The following is a 26,479-nucleotide window of genomic DNA, read 5'->3' as shown; positions in this document are numbered from 1 at the left end:
ATATGTTTTCTTAAGTCTGACTGGTTGATTGGATGTCCTTTATTTAGCATCACATATATCTTATTTCTAGATTCTGGTCAGTTTGTGTGCTCTAGAGCAGTGGTCACCAACCTTTTGGACCTTACGGACTATCAGTGGTCCATGGACCACCCATTGGTGACCGCTGCTCTAGAGTATATAGGATCTGGAATTAAATCTCAGCTACCTCTACTTGCATATCTACTACATGCCAGACACGAGATAAAGACTTTATATAGACATTACTTTATTTAATCCTTATGATAATCTTGCAAGTATGTAGCCCATCCCACCTTCACAGTTGAGGACACTGAAGTTAAATACTCTGCCTGAGGTCATGAAGTGGGGCCAGACCCATCCTATCTAATAAAAGAGTAATATGCAAATTAACCATCACTCCACTACACCCACAAGCCATGCCCACAAGCCATGCCCACCAGCCAATCAGGAGCAAATATGCAAATAAACCCAACCAAGATGGCTACAGCCACAAAGAGCAGGAGGAGGCTTGGGTTTCCCCAGCAATGGAGGAAGCCAAGCTTTCCGCCTGCCCTTGCCGGCCTAGGCCTCCACTCAAGGCTACAAAGTTTCAATGACAGAAGATACATAAACCCAAACAGAAATGGCGGCAGCCACAGAGCTGGAAAGAGCAGGAGGCTAGGGTTGCCCCCGGTGATGGAGGAAGCCAAGCTTTCCGCATACCCTGGCCGGCCTAGGCCTCCGCTTAAAGCTACAAAGTTTCAATTATAGAAGATAAATAAATCCCAACAGAAATGGCTGCCACCATGGAGCAAGCAGAAGGCTTGGCTCTGCTCCAGGCTACAAAGTTTCAATTGTAGAAGATAAATAAACCCCAGATACCAGGGACTCTGCTTGGGTCACCGGGGGGCATGGCCGGCCTGCAAACCACCACAGGCCCCTTGCCCAGGCCACCCCACGCCCCAAGGGAACCACCACCCTGATCCGGGACACCCTTCAGGGCAAACCAGCTGGCCCCCACCCATGCACCAGGCCTCTATCCTAATCTAATAAAAGAGTAATATGCAGATTGACCATTACTCTAACACACAAGATGGCTGCCCCCATGTGGTCAAAGATCCTGCCCCCATGTGGACACAAGATGGCCACCACAAGATGGCCAGCAGGGGAGGACAGTTGGGAGGGACCAGGCCTGCAAGGGAGGGCAGTTGGGGGCGATCAAGCCTGCAGGGGAGGGCAGTTAGGGGTGACCAAGCTGGCAGAGGAGGGAAGTTGGGGGTGACCGGGCCTGTAGGGGAGAGCAGTTGGGGGGACCAGGCCTACAGCGGAGGGCAGTTAGGGGTGACCAGGCCTGCAGGGGAGGGCAGTTAGGGGAAAACAGGCTGGCAAGGGAGCAGTTAGGCATCAATCAGGCTGGCATGGGAGTGGTTAGGGGGTGATCAGGCTGGCATGCAGAAGCAGTTAGGGGCAATCAGGAAGGCAGGCAGGCAAGCAGTTGGGTCCCAGATTGGAGAGGGTGCAGGCTGGGCTGAGGGACACCTCCCCCCGTGCACAAATTCATGCACCGGCCCTCTAGTCTGACTATAAGTCCCAATTTCCCAAGATTTCTGCCAAAAGTCACACAAGAAGAAACAGCCAATGTTACTTTAAAAATTGAATCAATATAATAACCTTCCAAAATAAAAAGTATCAAGCCCATATGGATTCACTGGTAAATTCTACCAAACATTTAAGGAGGAAATTATATCAATTCTTTACAAACTAATTTAGAAGACAGAAGCAGAGGAAATACTTGCTAGCTCATTCAATGAGGCCATTATTACTCTAATACCAAAACCAAATAAAGACAAAACAGGAAAACTACAGACTAATATCTCTCGTGAACATAGATGCAAAAAATCTCAACAAAATATTAGCAAATCAAATCCAACAATGTATAAAAAGAATTATACACCACAACCAAGTGGAACTTATCCCAGGTATACAAAGCTGTTTCAACATTCAAAATAGATTAATGTAATCTATGATGTCAACAAGCTATAGAAGGAAAGTTACCTGGTCATATTAGATGCAGATAAAGTGCACAAAATCCGACATGCATTCAGGATAAAAGCCCTCAGCAAACTAGGAATAGAGTAAAATTTCCTCAACTGGATAAGGAGAATCTACCAAAAAAAACCTATAATTAACATCATACTAAATGGTGAGAAACGCCAAGTTTTTCTGCTAAGGTCAGGAATAAATAAAAAAATGTTCCCCCTCACTACTCCTTTCAATATTGTACTGGAATTCCTAGCTAATGCAAGAAGACAAGAGAAGAAAAGAAAAATTACAGATTGAGAAGAAATAAAAGTGACTTTGTTCACAAGTGACATGATAATCTGTGTAGCTTATAGCAAGGTTAATACATAAAGTCCTATTTACCATCAATTTGAAATTAAAAACACATTACCATTTACATGAAATAGTTAGGCATCAATCTAACAAAACATCAACAAGATCTATATGAGAAAAACTAAAACATTCTGATAAACAAAATCAAAGAACAAAATAAATGTATATATAGTTATAGATATTTGCTGATAGGAGGCCTCCATATTGTCAAGATGTGAGTTCTTCCCAACTTGATCTATGGATTCAATGCAATCTCAATCTCAATCAAAATCCCAACAAGTTATTTTGTGGAAATCAACAAATTGATTCTAAAGTTTATATAGAAAGGCAAAGGTCCAAAATAGCTAACACAATAATGAAAAGGACAAAGTCAAAGGACTGACTCTACCTGACTGCAAGACTTATCATCTATGTATATATATTAAAGCCTAAGGGACCGGCCGACCGGCCAACTGGCCAGTAGCTATGACGCGCACTGACCACCAGGGGCAGACACTCAACGCAGGAGCGGAAACCACAGGCATGGAAATATGGAACAGACTGATGAATCTCAGAGGGAAGGGGGGGATGAGGGGAGGATAGAAAGAGATTAACCAAAGATCTTATATGCATACTAGAGGCCCAGTGCACGGATTCATGCACCGGTGGGTCCCTTGGCCTGGCCTGCAGGGATCGGGCTGAAACCAGCTCTCCGACACCTCCTGAAGGGTCCCAGATTGCAAGAGGGCGCAGGCCAGGCCGAGGGACCCCACCGGTGCACAGGGGCCTCTAGTAAAACTATAATAATCAAGACAGTGCGTATTGGGAAAGCTAATAAAAAATTGAACAATGAAATAGATTAAATAACCCAGAAATAAACTTATATAAATACAGCCAACTGATCTTTGACAAAGAAGCAAAGGCAATATAACGGGGAAAAGACAGTATTTTCAACAAATGCTATTGAAACAACTAGATATCCACATGCCAAAAATTTAATCTAGACACCGACCTTACATCTTTCACACAAAATAATTCAACATGGATAACACATCTAAATTTAAAATGCAAAACAATAAAACTCCCAGAAGGTAACATAGAAGAAAATCTAGAAGACCTTGGGTATGTTGATGAATTTTTAGATATAACACCAAAGCAAAGTCCATAAAAAATAAATAATAATCTGGATTCATAAAAATTAAAAACTGCTGCTCTGCAAATGACATTAAGAGAATGAGATGATAATCCCCAGAGTGGAAGAAAATGTTCGCAAAATACATATCTGATAAAGGACTGATAAATAAAGTATACAAAGAACTCTTAAGCCCTAACTGGTTTAGCTCAGTGTATGGAGCATCGGCCTGTGGACTGAAGGGTCCCAGGTTCGATTCCGGTCAAGGGCATGTACCTTGGTTGTGGGCACATTCCCAGTAGGAGGTGTGCAGGAGGCAGCTGATTGATGTTTCTCTCTCATCAATGTTTCTGACTCTCTATCCCTCTCTCCCTTCCTCTCTGTAAAAAATCAATAAAATATTTTTTTAAAAAGAACTCTTAAAACTTAATAAGAAAATTAACAACTGGATTAAATAAAAAACGGGCAAAGAAGATTTACAAATGGCAAATGCATGTGAAAAAGGTTGTTCATCAAATGTCATTAGAGAGCTTCAAATTAAAACAATGAGATAACACAACACACCTGTTAGAATGGCCAAAATCCAGAACTATGACAACACCAAATGCTGGTGAGGATGTGGAGCAACAGGAACTGTCATTCACTGCTTGGTGGGAATGCAAAATGGCACAGCCACTTTGAAAGATAATTTGCCAGTTTCTTATAGAACTAAACATACTCATGCCACATGATCCAGCAGTTGTATTCCTTGTTATTTAACAAAGGAACTGAAAATATTTATATCTACCCAAGTATCTATACATGGGCGTATATAGCAACTTTATTCATAACTGGCAAAGCTTGGAAGCCACCAAAATGTCCTTCAGCAGGTCAATGGATACACTGGTACATACAAACTATGTAATATTATCCAGTGCTAAAACAAAGAGCTATAAAGATATGGAAGAAACTTAAATGCATATTTCTAAGTAAAAGAACCCAAATTGAAAAGGCTATATCCTATATGATTTCAACTCTATGACATTATGTAAAAGGCAAAACTATGGAAACAGTGAAGAGATCAGTGACTGCCAGTTATTGGTGGAGAGATGGGGAAAGAGGAGGAATGGAACTCAGGGTACTTTTAGGCCAGTGAAATGATTCTGTATGGTAATACCATGGTGAATACATGCCATTATACATCTGTCAAAACCCATAGAATGTACAGCACAGATAACGAACCCTAATGTAAACTATGGACTTTGGGGGAAAATGATGTGTCAAAGTTGGTTCATCGATTGTAACAAATCTACTACTCTGATGAGGAATGTTGATAGTGATGAGGTAAGGAGAATATAGAAACTGTATTTTCTGCCTAATTTTGCTGTGACCCTAAAACTGCTCTAAAAAATTAAGTTTATTTTTAAAAAATAATTCTGAAAAAAGGTAGAGACAGGAACATCTACTCTTAAAATGTAGAGCATGTAAGAAAATATTAATTCTATAATAATACAAAATCCTCAGACTCAATTATAAAGAGACCATTCGTTTTAAAAATATAATTATAATGAATGTTCCAATATAAGAAAAAGCTTCCTAATCCCAGCAGAAGAATCACTCATTGGGAGTAATAGTTAATACAACAGATACAGGACAACCAAATCATGTGGACAGGACTTTAAAATTTTTCATAGTCTGACTGGGTCTGTATTTACATGTCATTTACTGACTCTGTAGATATCAAAAAAGAAAGAGCAGCATCAAACATAATTGTGAGCCAATTTCTGCAGGGCAGGAAGAATTGAGGCCCAAAATTTAGTAGTAATTATTTCTGGGTTGGAAGAAGAAATTTTGGAGTGAAGATATCCTCAAAGTTGCTGGGATTAAATAAATGGTTTGCAGGTGAGTTACTAACCTTTGTAAAGTATCTAAATAGTAGCTAATTATCTCTCACACTACTTTTAAACAGAATAAGAAGCTAAATGCATACTAGAATTCACCCTGAAAGCAAAGCAGACACAGGACTAAATTGTCTATTATGGAGATAGTGAAGGGTGAAGAAAGGGAGTGAGACAGTTATGGCAAAGACTGCACTCATAGTAGTCTGTCCCAGCCCCTCCATTTTTGCTACTTCAGAGAAAATGAAAGGCTTTAGACATAAGGCTCTCAATAATCAGGCTGAATCACATCAGATTCTACATGCAAAAATCATCAGACTTCCAGTAGAAAATGTTCTGTTGCTGCAGACCTGAGAGAAAATAACCCGTCTCTCTGGACCAGCCCAGAGAGGACCCATGCTCAAGGACCCAGACATAAATACCCCGCCATGTACAACAACGGCAAAGACAGTTCCGTAACTTATTGGGAGAGTGGGTCTTCTGCTCATGTGAAATGGCTGTATATAATTTTTAAAGTAAATGACTATATTACTTAAGGCAGCAGTCGGCAAACTGCGGCTCGCGAGCCACATCCGCAGTTTGCCGACCACTGACTTAAGGCATTAATGTTTTAAAAAACTAAGTTATTCAAATATTATTTTGGTTACATAATAGAAATCTATAGTCCATGCAAAGCATATAATTGTATTTGTGACAACAGAGTGAATTCAACCTTTATTGCTAATAATGGAGACATTATATTTACAGCACAAGGAATAAAATCACATTTATGATTATAAATGTCTCTTTTCCTGGTCTTAAGAGTAAGTCAGAGTAATGTCTTGTTATTTTTTTTCTACTCATTTCTAACCTATATATTTGCTTTAAAATCTAAAACTAGGGGGCTGGATTGATATTTAAACACTAGAGGCCTGGTGCACAAAATTCATGTACAGAGGGGGTTCCCTTAGCCCGGCCTGCACCCTCTCATAATCTGGGATCTTTTGGGGATGGCCGACTGCCAGTTTAGGCCTGATCCTGCTGCGGATCGGGCCTACCCCGGCAGTCGTACATCCCTCTCTCAATGTAGGACCACTGGCTCCTAACTGCTCACCTGCCTGCCTGATCACCCCTAACCACTCGCCTGCCTGCCTGATTGCCCCTAACCGCCTCTGCCTGTCTGCCTGATCACCCCTAAACAGTCGCCTGACTGCCTGATCACCTCTAACCACTCCTGGTGGGGGGGCAGGGCCAGCCTGGGCAAGGGGCCATGGTGTTCTGGTCTCTGATCATTCTGGTCATTCCACAGTTTTGGTTGCTGGGCTTTTATTATATAGGATTTTCTCAAATAAAATGGTTTCACATTTAAGTTTTAAAATGTATATATTAAACTTTTCCAAAAGAGAAAAGAATTACTGTGATAAAGTGAAAAGGGGCCTTCATAAGACAGAAAATTATTATGATTACTAAGTAGAAACATTTAAAAACATTTAAGCTTATTGAAAATCAACATTTTATGTGATAATCATAATTTTTAGAGCTTAAAAATGTTATACCTACTATAATCCTTATGATGAATCCATTTAAAAAGCTCTGTATAAATATTTATAATTGAAAAAAACTTTCTTTGAAAATATTATCATATTTTTTCACCTAATTAAAAAGATAATTGAGGATTACCTTTTATCTCTGTCTTGAATTTATTTAAAAATACTTTATTCTGAAATACTACAGCACATCCAATGAAAGTTTCACCCCAGGAATATATTTTAAAGCCATAGTTTCCAATTTTGAAATATATGGTTTGAAATATACAAGAGGACCTATATAGTTAATCTAAGAGCAAAGATGACAGACAAACCAATTAAAATCCCTGTATTTAAGTAGAGTGTATGGCCCTAGCCGGTCTGGCTCGGTGGATCGAGCATCAGCCTGTGGACTGAAGGGTCCCAGGTTCGATTCCGGTCAAGGGCACATGCCTGGGTTGCGGGCTCGATCCCCAGTGGGAGGCGTGCAGGAGGCAGCAGATCAATGATTCTCGTCATTGATGTTTCTATCTCTCTTTCCCTTTTCCTTCCTCTCTGAAATCAATAAAAATCTTTTAAAAATAATAAATAAAAAAATAGAGTGTATGTATCATCATTGGAAAATAGTTTCAGAGAGTAAAATATATACTATTAATTTACACAAAAGTAATTTTTCAGTGGACAAATATACTTGTAAAGAAAAAGATTTTTACATGAGCATACACATTTTAGAAAGCATGTATCTGAGTAAATCTTTATTTGGGGTGGCAAAAAATTAAAAATCATATACCCTGTTTTGATAGGCAGCACATTTCCAGTCTTTGCTCAGGAGAATATCCATAAAGATGGTATGCTTCTTGTAGTGCACTTATATACCACTTCTTCTTTTTATTTTCACATTTTCCTGGCTACGGAAACATAGAAAAATAAGATTCATTGTAAATATATAACTGTGTTTGCATATCCACTTGATTTAGCTGTTGAGCTGGACCCAAATCTAATTTAAGCAATATACAATATATTATTTAGATTTTGATATCTGATTATTATTGTATTATTATTTTAGAATACAGCAAAGCTGAAGAAATTTTGCATGTTAATAGCCAAAAGGGTCATATTCTTGATTCAAGATATTTGAATATGATTCACATAAAACTTAGAAAGTTATAAAAATTAAGGCTACAAATATAACAAAGTAGTCAATGTTAACACATTTATTAGAATAATGTTGATTCCCTCTTAAGTAATATAGCAATGATGCTGAAGTGGCAAAAATTGAAAAGCTAAGTTTCTTATTGTAAGAAAATTAATTCAGTTCACATCTAGTTTTGGTGTTATGGAAGACACCTGACATATTCATTCAAGTTCCTTCAACTTTCTGTGCCTCAAATTCTTTATCTATAAAATGTGGATAGCTGTACATACATCAAAAGGTCTCATGAATATTAAATGAAATAATAGATGACAGTTTGGTAGAGTAGGAAGCACTCAATAAATGTTATTCTACTTGAATACAGAACTTTTCTCTAAATGTTTATTTAGTTTTGTCAAAAATGTATTTAGGAAAGAAAAACAACTGAAGAATCTCTAGGTAAAAAATGACTATAAGAATTACTTGGGCTCTTCTCAAATTCCACTTTATTCTTGGAGTCTCCAAATTAATATTTACTATCTAGTTCTCATTACACTTAATATTTTCATTTAATTATTTACTACATTCTGAATCATATTATAGTTAATTTGCATTCATGACTATCTCCTCCCATAAAATGAAAGATCCTTGAAGACAGAAGCAATACATAATATTTCATTTTTTGTATTCTCCACAGTATCCATTTGCCTAATCTCTCTGCATATTATAAAAGCATTCAGAAATTGGTTCTTAAATTGCATGTGGTCCTGGACATTGATTTATTTGGTCTAAAAGCAGTGAAGCAATATAATCAAATAAAAATCTACTTCGTACACAGAATCTTTAAATTTCATTCATTAAGTTATTTCACATGAAAAATATGAAAAGTAGAGATATACAATTCAATAAACATTAGAAAATTTACACTAAATTAAGGATATCTTAGCTAGTATTTGCCTTAAGACATTTCTGCAACTCTAATGCTGTAAGAATGCTAAGGAAGAAGTTATAGAGAAAAATCACCAAAAATCTGATATAGCACTAAACAATTGAAGGTAAAGAAATTTCTTGAGAAAAATCAATGCAATATGTAGTTACAGTGAAGTTTGCTAAGTTTGGGTAACTGAAGAGCTTTTTGGAAAACCTGTCTGAGGGTCTTTAAGAATTTATCAGTAAGTATGTGCCACCTAGTGGCAGAACAATTAAACATCTAAACTCAAAAAGTTGACTCAGAATTGCGAATTCCAGAATTAGTCTCAGCTTATGGATTGCATTTTTTACGAATTTGACTTTTAATTGAAGAAGTGATAAGTGCACATTCTAAATGTATAGAAGACACCCATTATTCCCAGTTTCTTTCAGTCTTCCAGTGATACTGTAAGCCATGGGCATCACTGGCCGAGCTGTCCTCAGCTTTTGTAGTTTTAAAGATCTATGCCTTGAACATACCTAATAAATTTAGTACTTCCATATTATCTCCCACCCCAAAACAAAACACAGACAAGTTTTTAAATACATTTGTTTAATAAGAACATTTTCAAGGTAACTAGCAAATTTTCAAGGAGCTAAAAACTTATGAAGTCAAGAATTAAGATCAATGACTATAGAAAGGGCTGAGCACCTTCATATTCCAGTAAATTCTATGATCCCAAGAGGGAATATCAAGTCCTTCATTCTTTTTATATTACTGTGGCAACCTGAGTTTTCTCAATCAGTTTCATTAAATTTGGGGTGGAGGGAAATCATAAGCAATCATCAAGGAAAGAGAAGGAAGATACATAGTCTAAAAATTTGTGTGAATTTATGAAAGCAAATAATACTTGACAGATGTATTCTTAATAGATGAATAGCATGCAAATATTTGGAGAAAGCATGAGGTTGGAGACTAAACAAATGGTTAGACAGGGTAAGATAGTGCTCTATGTCTGAGAAAATTTCTGGCCGTGTCCAAAACTGAAAAGTTTGTAAATTACTGTCCTATATGGTCATGTTTCAATGAAGTGTTATAGGCTGACAGAAGGCCATAATATCATTTTTACATTCCCCATGGTTTGAGGAAGAAGTTGAATGACACTTCTCAGTAACTTTCGACTTACTGAATAAGGTTTGTGTTATCACCATACACTAATATGGAGTGTCCAGTTCAAGGAAAAGAATACATGTGTTTGTCCACCCAGTAAAGCCAGTGGAGAGAAATCTGTAATCTGGCAGAAATTCATGTTTTCTGTTGCTTTGTATTTTTTAAATAACTTTTTAATATGTTTTTTACTGATTTTAGAGAGAAGGGAAGGGAGAGCGAAATACCAATTGGCTGCATTCTTCATACTCCGTAATCCAGGCTTGTGCCCTGACCAAAAATTGAACTGGCTACCTTTTGGTACATGGGATGATGCTCATCCAACTGAGCCACACTGGCCAGGGCCTGTTGCTTTGTATGTTAAGATTGCTTCTCTACATGAGAATTAATCAAGATATAATAGCCCAACATTGTAGCAGGATAAATTTTACTCCGCAAACTTGAATGTCTATGCAATGTCACAATATCTTATTTTTGCTAAGTTGAATGAGAAAACCCTAATCCAAAAAGGATGATTGATTTTAGACATTTTTGGAGCCATCCCTTACTTTCCCCAGGTTCACATAAATTGGAAAAAAAAATGTGGTGAATGAAGAGTGAGGACAGATCATTACTTTGCAACCTACAGTGGTTACATGAATAATATCTTTGTTCAGGTCCCTTGAAGTCAGGCAGTCTAACAGCTTCTTTGCCATGCCTGGACAAAAGAATCTTTAGAGGCTGGGAACCATGATGGCATGTGTTCAATCTCCCTGAGTGCACCAGACTGCCATCTTTCTCTGAGGTCCTGCTACTACCCAGGGCACTGACAGACTTTTATCCTCTTCCAAGTCTGACAGAATCTCTTCTCTGCTGTGCTGCTCCTGCCTGTCCCTCTCAGAGGCACTGGCCTCTCATTCCCAGTCCACCCTTCCCATCCTCAAGGAACTCAGGTCAAGAATATAGACAAAGCTCTGTTTTTGGTCCCCACAACAAAACTTCCAGGAGACATGGGAATACTAGGGGCCTGACCACTTTCTGGAATAAGGGAAAGGGAAAAATACAATCAAAACAAATTATTAACCAACCACTGGTATTTGATTGGTAGGGAAGGATTTCCTAGCTAAGGGATTTGAAGATTAGAATAATAGGCAGGTGGTAGTCTTTCCACCCCTTGGCACCCTACTCCTTTACTCTATCTATTGCTTTTCCTTAATTTTTCCTCATAACACTCAGCAACAACCAGCATACCATATCTTTATTTATTTAGCTTGTTTAGTATTTCTCAACCCACCAATTTAAGTTTTATAAGGGCATTTAAATTTTGTCTGTTTTGTTCACTTCTGAGCCTAGAAGAGTCACAAATAATAGGAGCTCAGTAAATATTTATTGGGTATTATAAGTAGGCTTTTTTCCCCCTAGGGTAAAACCCAGTCAGGAAATTGCTGATGAAAGTGAGTGGTTGCACCCTGGCCAGGTGGCTCAGTTGGTTGGAGTGTCATCCTGTACACCAAAAGGTTGTGGGTTCAGATCCTGGTCAGGGCACATACCTAGATTGAGGTTTGACTCCCGGTCAGGTGCTTATGGGAAGCAACTAATTGATATTTCTCTCACGTTGATGTTTCTCTCTCTCAAATCAATAAAAAAAACATATCCTCGAGTGAGGATTAAAAAAAAAGAAAAGTGAAAGGTTGCTACATTTTAATCCTGAATTATGTGATTATCCTAGGAAGCTAAAAGAAAAATTTATTAACATGGTGACTACCTGGCCTTATGAATGATATAACGATACCAGAGGCCCAGTGCACGAATTCGTGCACCAGTGGGGTCTCTCTCCTGGCCTGCAGGATCGGACCAAAACTGGCTCTCCACCATCCTCTGAGAGGTCCCGGATTGCGAGAGGGTGCAGGCCAGGCTGAGGAACCCCACCAGTGCACAATTGGAGCTGGGGAGGGACGTGGGAGGTTGGCCAGCCAGGGAGGGACCACAGGAGGGCTCCAGGATGTGTCCGGTCCATCTTGCTCAGTCCCAATTGGCCAGACCCCAGCAGCAAGGTAACCTACCAGTTGGAGCATCTGCCCCCTGGTGGTCAGTGCACATCATAGCGAGTGGTTGAGCAGCCTTAGCATATCATTAGCATATTATGCTTTGGTTGAACAGATGACCAGACACTTAGCATATTAGGCTTTTATTATATAGGATTACTCCTAAAATAACATAGCCCTTCATTTTGTGTACAGAATTCAGATCTGTAAAGTGTTTCATGGACCACTGATTTATTCTATTATATTGGAGCATATAAAAAAAATGTGGCCCTAACCGGTTTGGCTCAGTGGATTGAGCGTCGGCCTGCGGAATGAAAGGTCCCAGGTTTGATTCCGGTCAAGGGCGTGTACCTTGGTTGTGGGCACATCCCCAGTAGAGGGTGTGCAGGAGGCAGCTGATCGATGTTTCTCATCGATGTTTCTAACTATCTATCCCTCTCCCTTCCTCTCTGTAAAAAATCAATAAAATATTTAAAAAAAAAATGTGTATTTAACTTCAAATACTTCAAACAGTATATAAAAAATAGCACTGTATTTTAAAACAAATCAATCAAATGTTTCTTTATCTGCCCTATTTGGGGTATAGCAGAGCCTCACTACAATCCTGTAGGTACAATGATAGGGTCTACAATCCAAAATTTTAATTCGATTTTTGTTATATCAATATTAAAGTTAACTGCAAAATCGGTACTTACAATTTAGGAAATTTTTCTTTTAGGCACAATGTTGAGCATATGTAAAAATCTGGAAAACCAGAATCATAAGTACTTAGCCTGCTTTATTGGCTTCCTAAATTCACTGAAATGACTTCAAATATTGACCATTACTTTAGGTTACTTTTTAGATAATACGTCTCTTAAAATATGGGGATATAAGTCACAGATTTCATAATCTAAAGAAGTATAAAATAATTTTCCTTTTGGAATGCACCCCCACTAAATGAGGATGGGCACCACTGCCTTTTATAAAGTGCTCTGCCTGGTGATTTATGTCAATTGCTGCTACTTATACATTCAAACTTGCAGTGTAGCTCACTGACTAACCATGTATTGCCCTGATGCATCGTTCTATTTACTATCATGCCAAAGCTATCGCTCTTCTCCTTTGTTGAGCAGATCGTTTTCACTTAAAGCAACTCAGTAGAAAGTTAATCACAAGGATATCTTGTCTTCCTTAAATTGGATTTCTGCAACAGCAACTGGTAATCTAGACAGTAAGAGCACTCCTGTTCCTTTGATGCCAACTAGAAGATAGTCACATCACACCTATGTGCACCACACATTTCTTGACTTCCTAATATCTACCTCCCTCTCATCTGTCACCTTTAACATAAATTCATATAATCTTCAATAATCAACTCTGGAATATTTACACAGCTTACTCAAATTATTGAACACTTGAAGCAAACACTGCTTTCAAAGATGCATTTCTTACCCTGTTTAAGTTTTTTTAAACATAAACAGGAATATTTGCTTACTCTGAGTCAGCAAGATTTTAAGATCAAAATAACTTCTGTGCCCCATCCCACACCACTACAAAGTATGAACCAGTTAACCTGACCAAAAATAAAAAAGAGTACTAGCTCTATTTAGTCTGATCTTTTACATCAGTCTGAGACATAATGCCAAGAATGCAATGAGTGCCAGGGGAGAAATTAGGCAGAAAAGAAAAAATAAAGAAAATTGAAAGTTAAATCTTTACAGTGTGATTCCATTACTTGGCTTAAAATACTGGGATTTTATATTCCAACTAGAGGCCCGGTGCATGAAATTCGTGCATGGGGGGTGAGGGGGGTGTCCCTCAGCCCAGCCTGCACCCTCTCCAATCGGGAACTCCTCAAGGGATGTCCGACTGCCCGTTTAGGCCCGATCCTAAACGGGCAGTCAGACATCCCTCTCACAATCCAGGACTGCTGGCTCCCAACTGCTCACCTGCCTGCCTTCCTGATTGCCCCTAACCGCTTCTGCCTGCCAGCCTGATCACCCCCTAACCACTCCCCTGCCAGCCTGATTGATGCCTAACTGCTCCCCTGCCAGTCTGTTTGCCCCAAACTGCCCTCCCCTGCAGGCCTGGTCACCCCTAACTGCCCTTCACTGCAGGCCTGGTCACCCCTAACTGCCCTTCCCTGCAGGCCTGGTAACCCCCCTAACTACCCCTCCCTGCAGGCCTGGTCACCCCTAACTGCCCTCCCCTGCAGGCCTGGTCTCCCCCAACTGCTCTCCCCTGCAGGCCTGTGTTCCCCCCCAACTGCCCTTCCCTGCAGACCCAGTCACCCCCAACTTCCCTCCTCTGCCGGCTTTGTCACCCCTAACTGCCCTCCCCTGCAGGCTTGATCACCCCCAACTGCCCTCCCTTGCAGGCCTGGTCCCTCCCAACTGCCCTCCCCTGCTGGCCTGATCGCCCACAACTGCCCTCCCTTGCAGGCCTGGTCCCTCCCAACTGCCCTCCCCTGCTGGCCATCTTGTGGTGGCCATCTTGTGTCCCCATGGGGGCAGGATCGTTGACCACATGGGGGCAGCCATCTTGTGTGTTGGAGTAATGGTCAATCTGCATATTACTCATTTATTAGATAGGACAGAGGCCTGGTGCATGGGTGGGGGCCACCTGGTTTGCCCTGAAGGGTGTCCGGATCAGGGTGGGATTCCCTTGGGCCGTGGGGCGGCCTGGGCGAGGGGCCTGTGGTGGTTTGCAGGCTGGCCACGCCCCCTGGCGACCCAAACGGAGGCCCTGGTATCTGGGGTTTATTTATCTTCTACAATTGAAACTTTGTAGCCTGGAGCAGAGCCAAGCCTTCTGCTTGCTCCATGGCGGCAGCCATTTCTGTTGGGATTTATTTATCTTCTATAATTGAAACTTTGTTGCCTGGACTGGAGGCCTGGGCCGGCCAGGGTGTGCAGAAAGCTTGGCTTCCTCCATCGCCAGGGAAACCCAAGCCTCCCTCCTGCTCTCTCCGTGGCCACAGCCATTTTGGTTGGGTTAATTTGCATACTCGCTCATGATTGGATTGTGGGTGTGGTTTGGGGCGTGGCTTGTGGGTGTAGTAGAGTGATGGTTAATTTGCATATTACTCTTTTATTTGATAGGATTCTATACAAATATTACCAGTACAGGAACTGAATACTCCCTGCAACACTGGATGAGAGGAGAAATAGGAAGTCAAACCGTTTATGATAAAAATAACTTTAATGGACAAATCAAAAAAATCACAGTATACACAAAAATAAACTCAAAATGGATAAAGGACTTAAATGTAAGATGGGAAACCATAAAAATATTAGAGGAATCCACAGGCAGCAAAATCTCAGACATATGCCGAAGCAATATCTTCACTGATATAGATCCTTGGGCAATGGAAACTAAAGAGAAAATAAACAAATGGGGCTACATCAAAATAAAAAGCTTCTGCACAGCAAAAGAAACCATCAACAAAACAACATGAAAGCCCACTGCATTGGAGAACATATTTGCCAATGTTATCTCCAATAAGGGTTTAATCTCCAACATTTACAGGGAACTCATACAACTTAACAAAAGGAATATAAACAACCCAATCAAAAAATGGGCAACGGACCTAAATAGATACTTTTCGAAAGATGACATACAGAAGGCAAGAGACATATGAAAACATGCTCAAAGTCACTAATCATCCAAGAGATGCAAATCAAAATGACTATGAGGTACCATCTCACTCCTGTCAGAATGGCAATCATCAACAAATAACAAGTGCTGGTGAGGATGTGGAGTAAAAGGAACCCTCGTGCACTGCTGGTGGGAATGCAGATTGGTGCAGCCACTGTGGAGAACAGTGTGAAGTTTCCTCAAAAAACTAAAAATGGAACTCCCATTTGACCCAGTGATCCCACTTCTAGGAATATATCCCAAGAAACTAGAAACACCAATCAGAAAGGATATATTCACCCCTATGTTCATAGCAGCACAATTTACCATAGCTAAGATTTGGAAACAGCCTAAGTGCCCATCAGCAGATGAGCGGATTAAAAAACTGTGGTACATCTACACAATGGAATACTATGCTGCTGTAAAAAGGAAGGAACTCCTACCATTGCAACAGCATGGATGGACCTGGAGAGCATTATGCTAAGCAAAATAAGTCAGTCACAGAAAAATAAATATCACATGATCTCACTCATTTGTGGAATATAAGGAACAACATAAACTGATGAACAAAAACAGATCCAGAGACAGAGAAGCATTGATCAGACTGTCAAACCTCAGACGGAAGGTAGTGGGGGTAAAGGGGAGAGATCAACCAAAAGACTTGTATGCATGCATATAAGCATAACCAAAGGACATAGACGGGGGGTGAGGGCATGAGCGGGGGAGTGGGGAGGCATGGGGGGCATAAGAACACATATGTAATACTTTAATCAGTAAAGAAAAAAGATTTTTTAAAAATCACAGGCTACATATATTTACTAAATATTTTAAATATCTAAGCTCTTTTAAAAGTCGGAATTAACCTAAAGGATATTCTTTGATCTAAAGGATTTTAAGCAACAACAAATGAGGATATCAAGACCTGAACCTAAAAGAAAGTTAACATACTTGACTGCTATTTTCTACTCCGCATTTGCTCATTTTTCATGGAATATGAGTTCATGAGAAAACAATGGTTGTATTTATTACAGACAGATGCTCAGATAATGTTTAAAGATAGAAACATGGAGCAGGTGGAAGATCTAGGAGAAAGGGATGGTTAGATATGTGACACAGAATCTGTACATATTCTGTGAGATAAACAAAATGATAAGGAAATGGTTCTGAAATTTAATTTGTTATTTTAATAAAAAGTATTTAGGTTTTAGGGATATGGGTTTTGCCTGAGTTATGGACTGGTTTTGACCCTTGGCTAAAAGATACTTAAAATCAAAGCAAAGCAAAAATGGTGGGGGAATTAAAGAAAATGAAATGAAAAAGAAGTTTATATATCAATTGTGCACTCATCTGATTATGAGTTTTGGACTTCATTCTCTAATGGAAGAATGTACCAAAAAGTTACACTACACCTATTTACTTATTTAAGAACCCCAATATAAAAGACTCATTATAAGGCAGACTTACTTATAAGGGGTATGACTCTGAAGGCAATTTAATGAGCCTTGTATTTTGGCTTAAAAACAATGATCTGACTTTGGTTTTCTTTAACAGAAAATAAGCACTTCCAGAAAACTGAGAAAGCTACACATTGGAATTTCTTAGAAAAGATGACTGTTATTCCACTGAGGAGTCAATATGACAAACCTAGTTGATACTTAACTGATTTTTCATGCATTTGGTGATGTGAAAGGTAGCCACCTGTTCCATCCTTTATAAACAGAATAAAGTTGGTCATTTATTTGGATTTGGACTTTTAACTTCAGTAGAAGTTCACAGCTATCTAAATTTATAAGAGATGAAGGAGGGAGGTGACAGAGGTATTTCAAAAATTTACTTGAAACAGCAAAGTCAGCATATATAAATTTGAGTGAATCAAAAAACAGAATAGAGATAGGGAAAAAACTGGTTTCATTCAGTTGCAAAGGACCTGAAAGATAATATCTCCTATTCTCCTTCCAAATTCCATCAAACAAATCCAAAGTATTCTTGGGGCATTGCTAATATTGAGGACTATTCATTCATTCACCAAGAAGTCAGATTCAGAAGGTTCTAAATTATCTCCTGCTTTCAAAAGTTCTTAGCACTTCCACTTACCTTAAACTAGAAAAGCATTACAGCAATGGACTCTTTCAGCCATGTACTGAAGAATCACAGGATAAGATAGATGATTAATTCAGTCTATTTCACTCAGTTTCTGGGAGCATCATGTTGGTTGATTTTAAAAATCCCCACTAAAATCATGTCATTTGGACATATGATCTTAATCAAAAGAAAAAATACTATTCTCCACCTTTCGTTCTTGTATATTTTTTGGTGCTCCCTTCTAGACATACTAGTTTCTAGGGAAAAAATTAACTATTTAGCTATGTATTTCACCTATATTCCCATTGTAAAATATCAACTAATGTTTATTAAGAGCCTACTATATGACAAGCACTGTGCTAAATGTTTTATATATACTATCTCAGTTAACCCCTACAACTTCATGAGGCAGGTACTCTTATAACCTCCATTTTAATATGAGGAGTGTGGGATTTGCAAAGGATAAGTGACCTACCTGAGTTCAAACATATAGTAAATAGTACAGCCAATCTTCAAACCCAAAGAACCTGGCTCTAGAGACTGCCTTTTTAACCACTTTGACAACTTCATTCTTTTCCTAATACACATTACTACAGAAGTTCCTTGGCAGATTAGATTATTCACAAATAGGTCACAATTATAGAAACATGTTCTAATTCCCTTAACCTTTTTCCAGGCCAAAAACTAAAGGATGCTTAGAAAACATGAAGTCTTAAACTAATAGCAAATTACAGAAAATTTCACATCAAATATAGAATTCATATGACAAAAAATTTTGAGAGTTTGGTAGCTCTACAGATTTGGCTGTAAATGTGGTTTTCCACTGAATTTGCTTAATAGATTTGTATCCAGTTTCACTCCATTACTCTAACGCTGCCTGATAATCTAGTCTACAAACTAACGGGCTAATCCTTATTACATACTACATTCTTAGTATTTGGATCTTAATGAATATTAGAAGCAAAACACTTGCTTGAATAGATGTTACTCCAGATGCACTTGTGTAATGACTAATACTGCATATATAATTTGAAAAGTCAAGAGTTCTGCTTAAGCAAGTCTACCCAAGACTGTCATTCAACATGAGTATCTATATATATAAAAGTCTAATATTCTAAGTATCTGACCATCCGACCAAGCGCTATGACATGCACTGACCACCAGGGGGAAGACGCTCAATGCTGGAGCTGCCCCCTTGTGGTCAGTGTGCTCCCACAGTGGGAGCCCCACTCAGCTGACTGGGATGAGCAGGACCAGGATGAGCAGGAGTGGCTCCTCCCTGGCTGCCTGCTGCTTCGCACACTACTATATCCCTCAGGGAATGTTGGATGCTGGTTTCGGCCCAATCCCCATAGGCCACACCGATGGACCTCTAGTATAGAGGTCTCTAGTATAGAGATAACTCCAATAAAACTCTGATGCTTCATGATGTGGAAACTTAGTCAGTAGTTCTCTCTGTCTCTGGACTGTACATTAGATCTATCTGAGGAACTTAAAAATGCTGAGGCCTGGCCCTATTCCAATACATTCTGATTTAATCAATCCAGTAGAGTAGAACCCTGGCATTGCTGTATTTTTGTTGTGTGGTGGTGTTGTTACTGTTTTGTAAAGCTCTCTAATGCACATCCAGGCTTAAGAAATGCTAAACTCATAGTCTATCAAGTAGTAGTCTATCACATAGTAGTCTATCAAGCTAAAAAATAAATTTTCAAATAATGAGTTCTGCAGACATGTACCTACTAAATATAGGAGAAAGATTTGTGCCAATGGGGAAAGAATTTTATTCTATGCATTGACTCTTAAAAATATAGATAGCCATCTAGCCCTAGCCAGTTTTGTTCAGTGGATAGAGTGTCGGCCTGAGGACTGAAGGGTCTCAGGTTTGATTCCAGTCAAGAGCATGTACCTCAGTTACAGGCTCCAGCCTGGTCATGGCACATGCTAGGAGGCAACCAATCGATGTGTCTCTCTTTCTGTCTCTCCTCCTTCCTTCCACTCTCTCTAAAAAAATCAATGGGAAAATATCCTTGGGTGAGGATTAACAACAACAAAAAATAGCCATTTAGTACACGTTCATGTCCATTTTATCTGAGTAATTATCAGAGTGATATATATTTTAAATACAAACTTTCAAAAGAATCAAGGTTTCTTTAAAACGGAGGGGGAACTTCAGCTTTTTCTATAGCTACTGATTTTATGGTAAATGAAAAAATAATGTATGAATAAACCAATATAAATTACAAATATGCAATCTAAATATTGTCTTCAACTTTCTTCTAAAGTACACTGCAGTGTATCTATAAGTTTTATTTATTGGAGAAAACCCTACCATTTTGTATGAATAGACAATAACAGAGTTCTTTTGCACTTTCAACAATAAAATTACTAATTCAGTGGTCCCATAAACATATCTACCAGGGGGAATTATCTATTTAAAAAAAGAATAGACAAACATAAAATAAAGGAGTTAAATTTTTTATAATCTAAAACTAAAATTATTTCGTTTTCTTGTAAATACATGGAATATCTTTCTAGGGGAGCTTATTTCTCTCCCACCTTAACATAGACTGCAAAATTTATATAGTCCATATTTAGTGAAAATTCTGAAATATTATTTAATCACTTGTTAAACTAAGCTTATACAAATTAGGAGAAAATGATGTTAAAATAATATATGAAGTAAGATTTAGACAGCTTAAGCCAGTAAGAGTCATATGTGCCTATCATTCTTTGTTGAGTTTTAGAAAAATATCAGACACTGTATATCTCTTCTCCACCACTTCTAGAAAAATCTTAAAGAAAGTCTACATTGTCTACTATATATTACTTTTTGTGTAAGTGATCTTTCTTATGGGGGGAGGAGGTGTGAATTTAATATCTGGATCACTGTAGTACAGTATAAAGATAGCATCTGAGAATAGAGGAGCTCTCGTGCAAGAAGGACAATAAAAGATTAAACCCCTGGAAGTCTAGGTATTAGAACTACAGGTTGGAGTCAAGACTATCTCCATCTCCAGGGGACAGGGACATAAATCCCAGCTATCTCCAGGTAATACATAGTTTGGAATTAATACTTTTCAACCAATTTCTCATACGTATCATTTTTTACCATTTTTCCTCCTTGCTTGTCTGTATTCCCTGAGTCAACCTCCTTGCCTTGTGTTTCTTGAGTGGATTGGGGCAAGGAGACTTCAGTCACGGGTTAATCTCCCCTCCCTGGCACGCTGAGATCTTAGGTAGCCAGAAGTGGGGAATCAGAGCACAGACAGACAGTCTGGCATGTGCCAGCTCAACTGAAGTGAAAAGGAACTAAAATTTCAGACTTGAATAAAGAGACCCACAGAAGAAGGCACCCCTATTATACACGCTGCAAGGGAACAAGTGAAAAAAAAAAAAAAAAAGAGGCACAGATAAGAAAAAAAGAGTATAGCCACGAGCAGAGCCTGCAGGTAGGTACCCTGAATGACAGCAGAGGACAGAGCCTGCCCCAGAGCCTGTGCTCCACCCAGAGCACCTGGCTAGTTGGGAAAGGGGGAAGGAGGAGCAGAAACACTTTACTCTGCTCTCAGCCTTTCATTCATTTAAGCAGCCTTGAATTCCTGATCTTTGCAAGACTTTCTAAGTTTGCTTTAATGCTTTCATTAGGTTAAAAACTAATGTCTACTGACTCTTGTGTTTGGCTTTGTTTTGCATCAGATTTCTTTCCTTGTCCCAGGGATTAATGGTATGCTCACTGATACCAGATGACTCAAAGTAATCATGACAGGAGTCAAATCCTACAAGTACTACTAGTCCTGACAATTTTAAAATACACTTTGATTTTTTTAACTTATATTTACATATAATTTCTTAAGAGTGTCCCACTCGCCCTAGTCAGTTTGGCTCAATGGATAGAACATCAGCCTGTGGACTGAAGGGTCCCAGGTTCCATTCCGGTCAGGGGCACATGCCCAGGTTGCTGGCTCGATCTCCAGTAGGGGATAGTGCAGGAGGCAGCTGATCAATGATTCTCTCTCATCATTGATGTTTCTATATCTCTATCCCTCTCCCTTCCTCTATAAAATCAATTAAAAATGTATTTTTTAAAAAAGTGTCTCACTCTTTAGCACATCAAATATCTAAGTTTCTAAGGTCTGCTTCATGAGAAGCTAGGCTTCCCCATCCTTCAGAAAAGGGGAGGGGGCAGAGAAGGGAGAACACTCCTTCCTGTATTCAGTGACTGTCAGTAGAAGTACCCAGGCATACATCCAAGAAGTCAGAGTCCAGAAGGTGCTCACATTAAGATGACTGGTTCACAACTACTGTGACATGAATATAAGCGATGTTATTCCACACTGAAATAAAACAGCCTTTCCTTCTGGCTGTTTTCAAGCTGAAATGGTCAAATATACTGCTTAGGCCAAAGTCAGAGTAAAAGCCCATTTTAAAGTACTTCAAATCTCCACAGATTTACTTATAGTGTGTGTTAAAGGGCACGCCTGTATATACACTCATCTGTATATTTGAATACATAAGCTTCTCATTAAAAAATAGACACTATCCAAACTGAGGAAAAGAAATCCACATTTCTGACATCTACTATTCAATCAGATTTCTTATGAAAGCATGATTTGCAGATGAAAAGTTTTAATATTAAAATACAGACAGATAGCTGAGCTTAATTTATAATAATTAAACCAAATCCATGGAAACAGGTCCAGTTTACCTATTCTCATCAACCTGAGAGTCCAGTCTATTCATTAATTGTACTGTGTGATTTAAAGTTTAAAAGGAATCAAAAATATACTGATAAGAGTTAGTATAATGAAATATTCCATTTGAAATTTGAAAATCTGGCTGCATTCCATAATTAATTTTCCCTGTTAGCTACAACTTAGAGCTTTCTCAAAAGAACTGAAAAATTTCCAAATAATCTTAAAATTATTTCAAAACACAATTATGTGACGTCCTCAGTTAATTTATACTATATTTCTATTAGAAAAATAAAATTTTAAAGTACCCCATAACTATTTTTATATCCATACTTCCTTTGAAAAACTGCTTTAAAAATAAGAGTTTAAAACAAAGAGTATATACTATTTATTTATATACATATAAAAGTTAATCATTATGTATCTTTTAAGATCTGAGACAAAAATGGCAATAATTAAAAACAAGTTCAAGAAGAATAAAGTTTTGATGTTATTCTACTTACCTTTAATGTGATACTATAATGTCCAACAAATGTTGCATTTATCCATGATGTTGAATGGGGATCTCCCAGGAATTCTATGTGATACCGTTCAACATTTCCATCCAGGTCATAGGTCACATATTTACCTTTAAAAGGATCAGGGCAAAGTATCCCTGGCCAACTTTCAAAGAAAATTATTTTTAATTATTTTGATGCTTTTAAAAAGGCAGTCATCAATATATCTATCACAGTCATATATCAAACTTTCTTCTTTGAACTTAATAAATTATTAAATAAACTTTAACATATTCACATTTTAAAAATAGGATATTCATTTAATACAACTAATCAGTTGAGCCTCTGTAGATATAGAAAGCTTTGAAATAGTCACATATTTAAGATATACATGAGATATGAGAAAGAATTATAAGACAAAGGAGTGATCTCCAGGGTCTGTAAGAGACACTTAGGTATTGCTAAGAGGAAAAAGATTCATCAGAATCATGACATTACTGACTCAACTCTAACCAATCAGAATGACTAATTACTAAAATGTTAACCCACTGACAGGCTTCTGAGGAGGTAGGAGAGCGTTGGCATTTCCTGAGCCAGGGCTGCCAAAAGGGTACTGTTAGCTCAGGCTGTGCTAACTCTGGAGATTGTAACTTCTGTGGGACAAGCAGAAGTAAGTTCAGCAGTCAATATTGTCCCTCTCTTCCCGCCCCCATCTGCTCCATTTGCAGGTGACCGCATTGCTAAAAATCCTCAGTGCAAGAAATAAAATTTATCCTTTACTAAAAATAAATCTTTAGGGTTTTTTTTAATAACATAAGCCTCTAGAAATTCCTTGGTATGTTTTATTTTTTCATTTGGCAATTAAGTTGTAACTAGTTTACCAATCTCTCTAGACTCTGATCTACTACTCTTCAGAAAATAAAGCAGGAAAAAGGTACGAAATAAGGTCAGGAAGCTGTGACTAAATAATGTATAATAGAAATCTGAAGTTTATAGCTCATGACCCAAAATATACATATCTAATATACCCAGACATTCAAAGATCTGTAAAGCTGTCAAGTTCTATTTCAGTTTGCAGCACTATAGAGTAAAAAGATAACAAAGTTCAAATCAGGAGACCCAGGCTCTAGTTCTGCCTTCTCCCAAACAAGAGGCCTGCAGCAGGTAATGAGGCCTCACTGTAACTGTTTCCTCACTGTGCGGTTACAAAATTGAAACAAACATGTGTTTTACATTTTAGTTTTTAGGCAAATTAAAATATTTTGAAGTATCATCATTATATACTGAATTGTGTACAATTCAATTTATATGTTGAAGTCCTAATCCCCAATACCTCAGAATGAGATTGTGTTTGGAAATAGCATCTTTAAGGAAGTAACTAAAAAAGTGGGCCCTAATCCAATATGAGGGAGGACCATGTGAAGACACAAGACCCATATACAAGCCAAGGAGAGAGCCTCAGAAGAAATTAACCTGTTGACACCTTGATCTCAGACTTTTAGTCTCCAGAATTGTGAGAGAATAATTTTCTGTAATTTTAAGCCACCCCATCTGTGACACTTTGCTATGGCAGCCCTAGCAAACGAATCCACCCATATACAGTTAAGATAATTGGTACCATGGAGAAGTAGAAGAGATAATACAAAAATATTTTTTGCCTCATTTCAATAATTATTTTAAAGCTAAATAAATGAAATAGATAAGTTTAAAATCTAAAGGATGCATACAAATCATGCTGCAAAGAATCTGAAATCACAAAAATACAAAATCCATATATTATTTGGATTTGGGGACTGTAGATTATTGATGTCCTACTAAATTATCAATTGATATTAAAGTTATGAAGACATAAATATAGAAATATATCTACCATAGGCAACTATAAAAAAGTTTTAGATTATAGATTAATGAAAGGAGCTTATACTTAGTATTATTAAAGTAAAAACATTTGATCCCAGGAAGCTGATACTAGTTAAGTCCCAAGAAGAACTGCAAGGAGTTGGTGACTAGGTGGTGATTTAGGTGCACCAGTCACCAGGGATGGTGGAGTGTGAGAATGGAACAGCTATCCACTGTTCCCTGATGCTGAGCAGAGTCCTGTGGCTTTGGGCCTCTCTAAGGGTAAGGGAGGTAGAAGGCTGCCTTGGCAACCTTCCATCATGGAAGAAGAGGGGCTAGAGGATTACAGATTGAGTCACACTATCTGGAACCCAAACAAGCCTAATACTTTGGAAGAAAAGGAAACGATAATGGGAAGCAAATGGAGGTTCAGGACTTAAATGAAGACTGTCTGGTTATTATCAGGTTCACATAACAATATGTGAAAGGTTTTATTAGGCTGTGCTTAAGAGTAAAACTCAAGTGGAGTTAATCTTTTAAAACTAAGTTGGAAATCCACTTTCTGAAGAAACCCACTCAAAAGAAGACTTCAATGGACAAACAAGTAAGAATAAGTGGCAGCTGCAATGGAGACCCCCAACTTAGGGAACACCAAGCAACAAGTAGGTGCTTCAATCTAATTAACAGCTATTTTAAAAGAACCAAACTGATTGTTACATTATATTTGTTTAAACTTTTTGTAAAATATAAGGGGCTCATATTTAATACTATTGATTTACACCTCACAGCAATTTTAAAAAGGATCATTGCCAAACAATAGCAAATTTATGCATAGCAACTACTCCATTCAGTGTCAGTCTCAGGATTTCTAACAATTAAGATATGAAAGAAAGAAATATTTTGCAATTATGTGTAAGATGAGCTGCTATTTTTCTGACACAAATTCAGATATAACTGTTTTTACATCAAACCTATTGGGCCCAAGAGTCTTCAATTTAAGTCACTACTCTATGAAATATAAAATAAAATAAAATGACTCTAAAAATTATTGAACGCCAACAAAAGAAAAAAAGCTTCTGTTCATTAAAAACATGCTATATTACAGAAAATATTGCATGTTGACTCAGAGATGAAATATGTTAAGTACTGTCAAATGTCTAAATAACTCTGGCACTTTTGTATTTCTTCAGGTGGTGCAAAGGAATCATCTGACTCCCAGTCTGTATATCTCGGCTAACACAGAATGTTCCTAACAGTAGGAAGAGCTGAGCAGAGGCAATAGATGTAGAAAACATGATTACTTCCCTGCAGCTGCTACATCTATCATCTTCTCTGACTTGCTGTGATTGAAAAAAAGCTGATGTCCATTTTTGCCCTCACTCTGACTTCAATTTCAGTTCCAAAACTGTCAATGATGACAGCACATTGTGCACGTCTACTTCCCAATTTTTCACTTTCATACTGATGAGAAATTCTGAAGCTTAAAGGTGGAGAGGGAGAGTAAGAGTAGGCAGTCCAATGGAAGTGTATCAGAATTACAAGGGAAGTGTATGATCAATTTTAGAATCTGTGGGTGTAAAATATACAAATACAACAAGGTTAAAAAGGTACTGGGTTTTATAATCCCCTTGGGAG

General features: G+C 38.2%; 1 protein-coding gene across 3 annotated transcripts in view; it reads right to left on the bottom strand.

Moving 5' to 3' along the window:
* The window catches only part of ZCWPW2 (zinc finger CW-type and PWWP domain containing 2), a 78,353-nt gene that overhangs the window by 29,040 nt on the left and 22,834 nt on the right, over positions 1-26,479 (bottom strand). For all 3 annotated transcript variants that reach the window (XM_080675990.1, XM_080675991.1, XM_080675992.1), the window contains 2 exons: positions 23,012-23,171; positions 7,675-7,792 (listed from right to left, as the gene is read on the bottom strand). In XM_080675990.1, the coding sequence (XP_080532116.1) occupies positions 7,675-7,792; positions 23,012-23,171 (278 nt within the window). The remainder of the gene's footprint in view (positions 1-7,674; positions 7,793-23,011; positions 23,172-26,479) is intronic.

This window comes from Plecotus auritus (assembly GCF_963455305.1).
Source record: "Plecotus auritus genome assembly, chromosome: 6".
In the NCBI taxonomy this organism is placed as follows: Eukaryota; Metazoa; Chordata; class Mammalia; order Chiroptera; family Vespertilionidae; genus Plecotus; species Plecotus auritus.
This window is presented reverse-complemented; position numbering and strand designations above follow the sequence as displayed.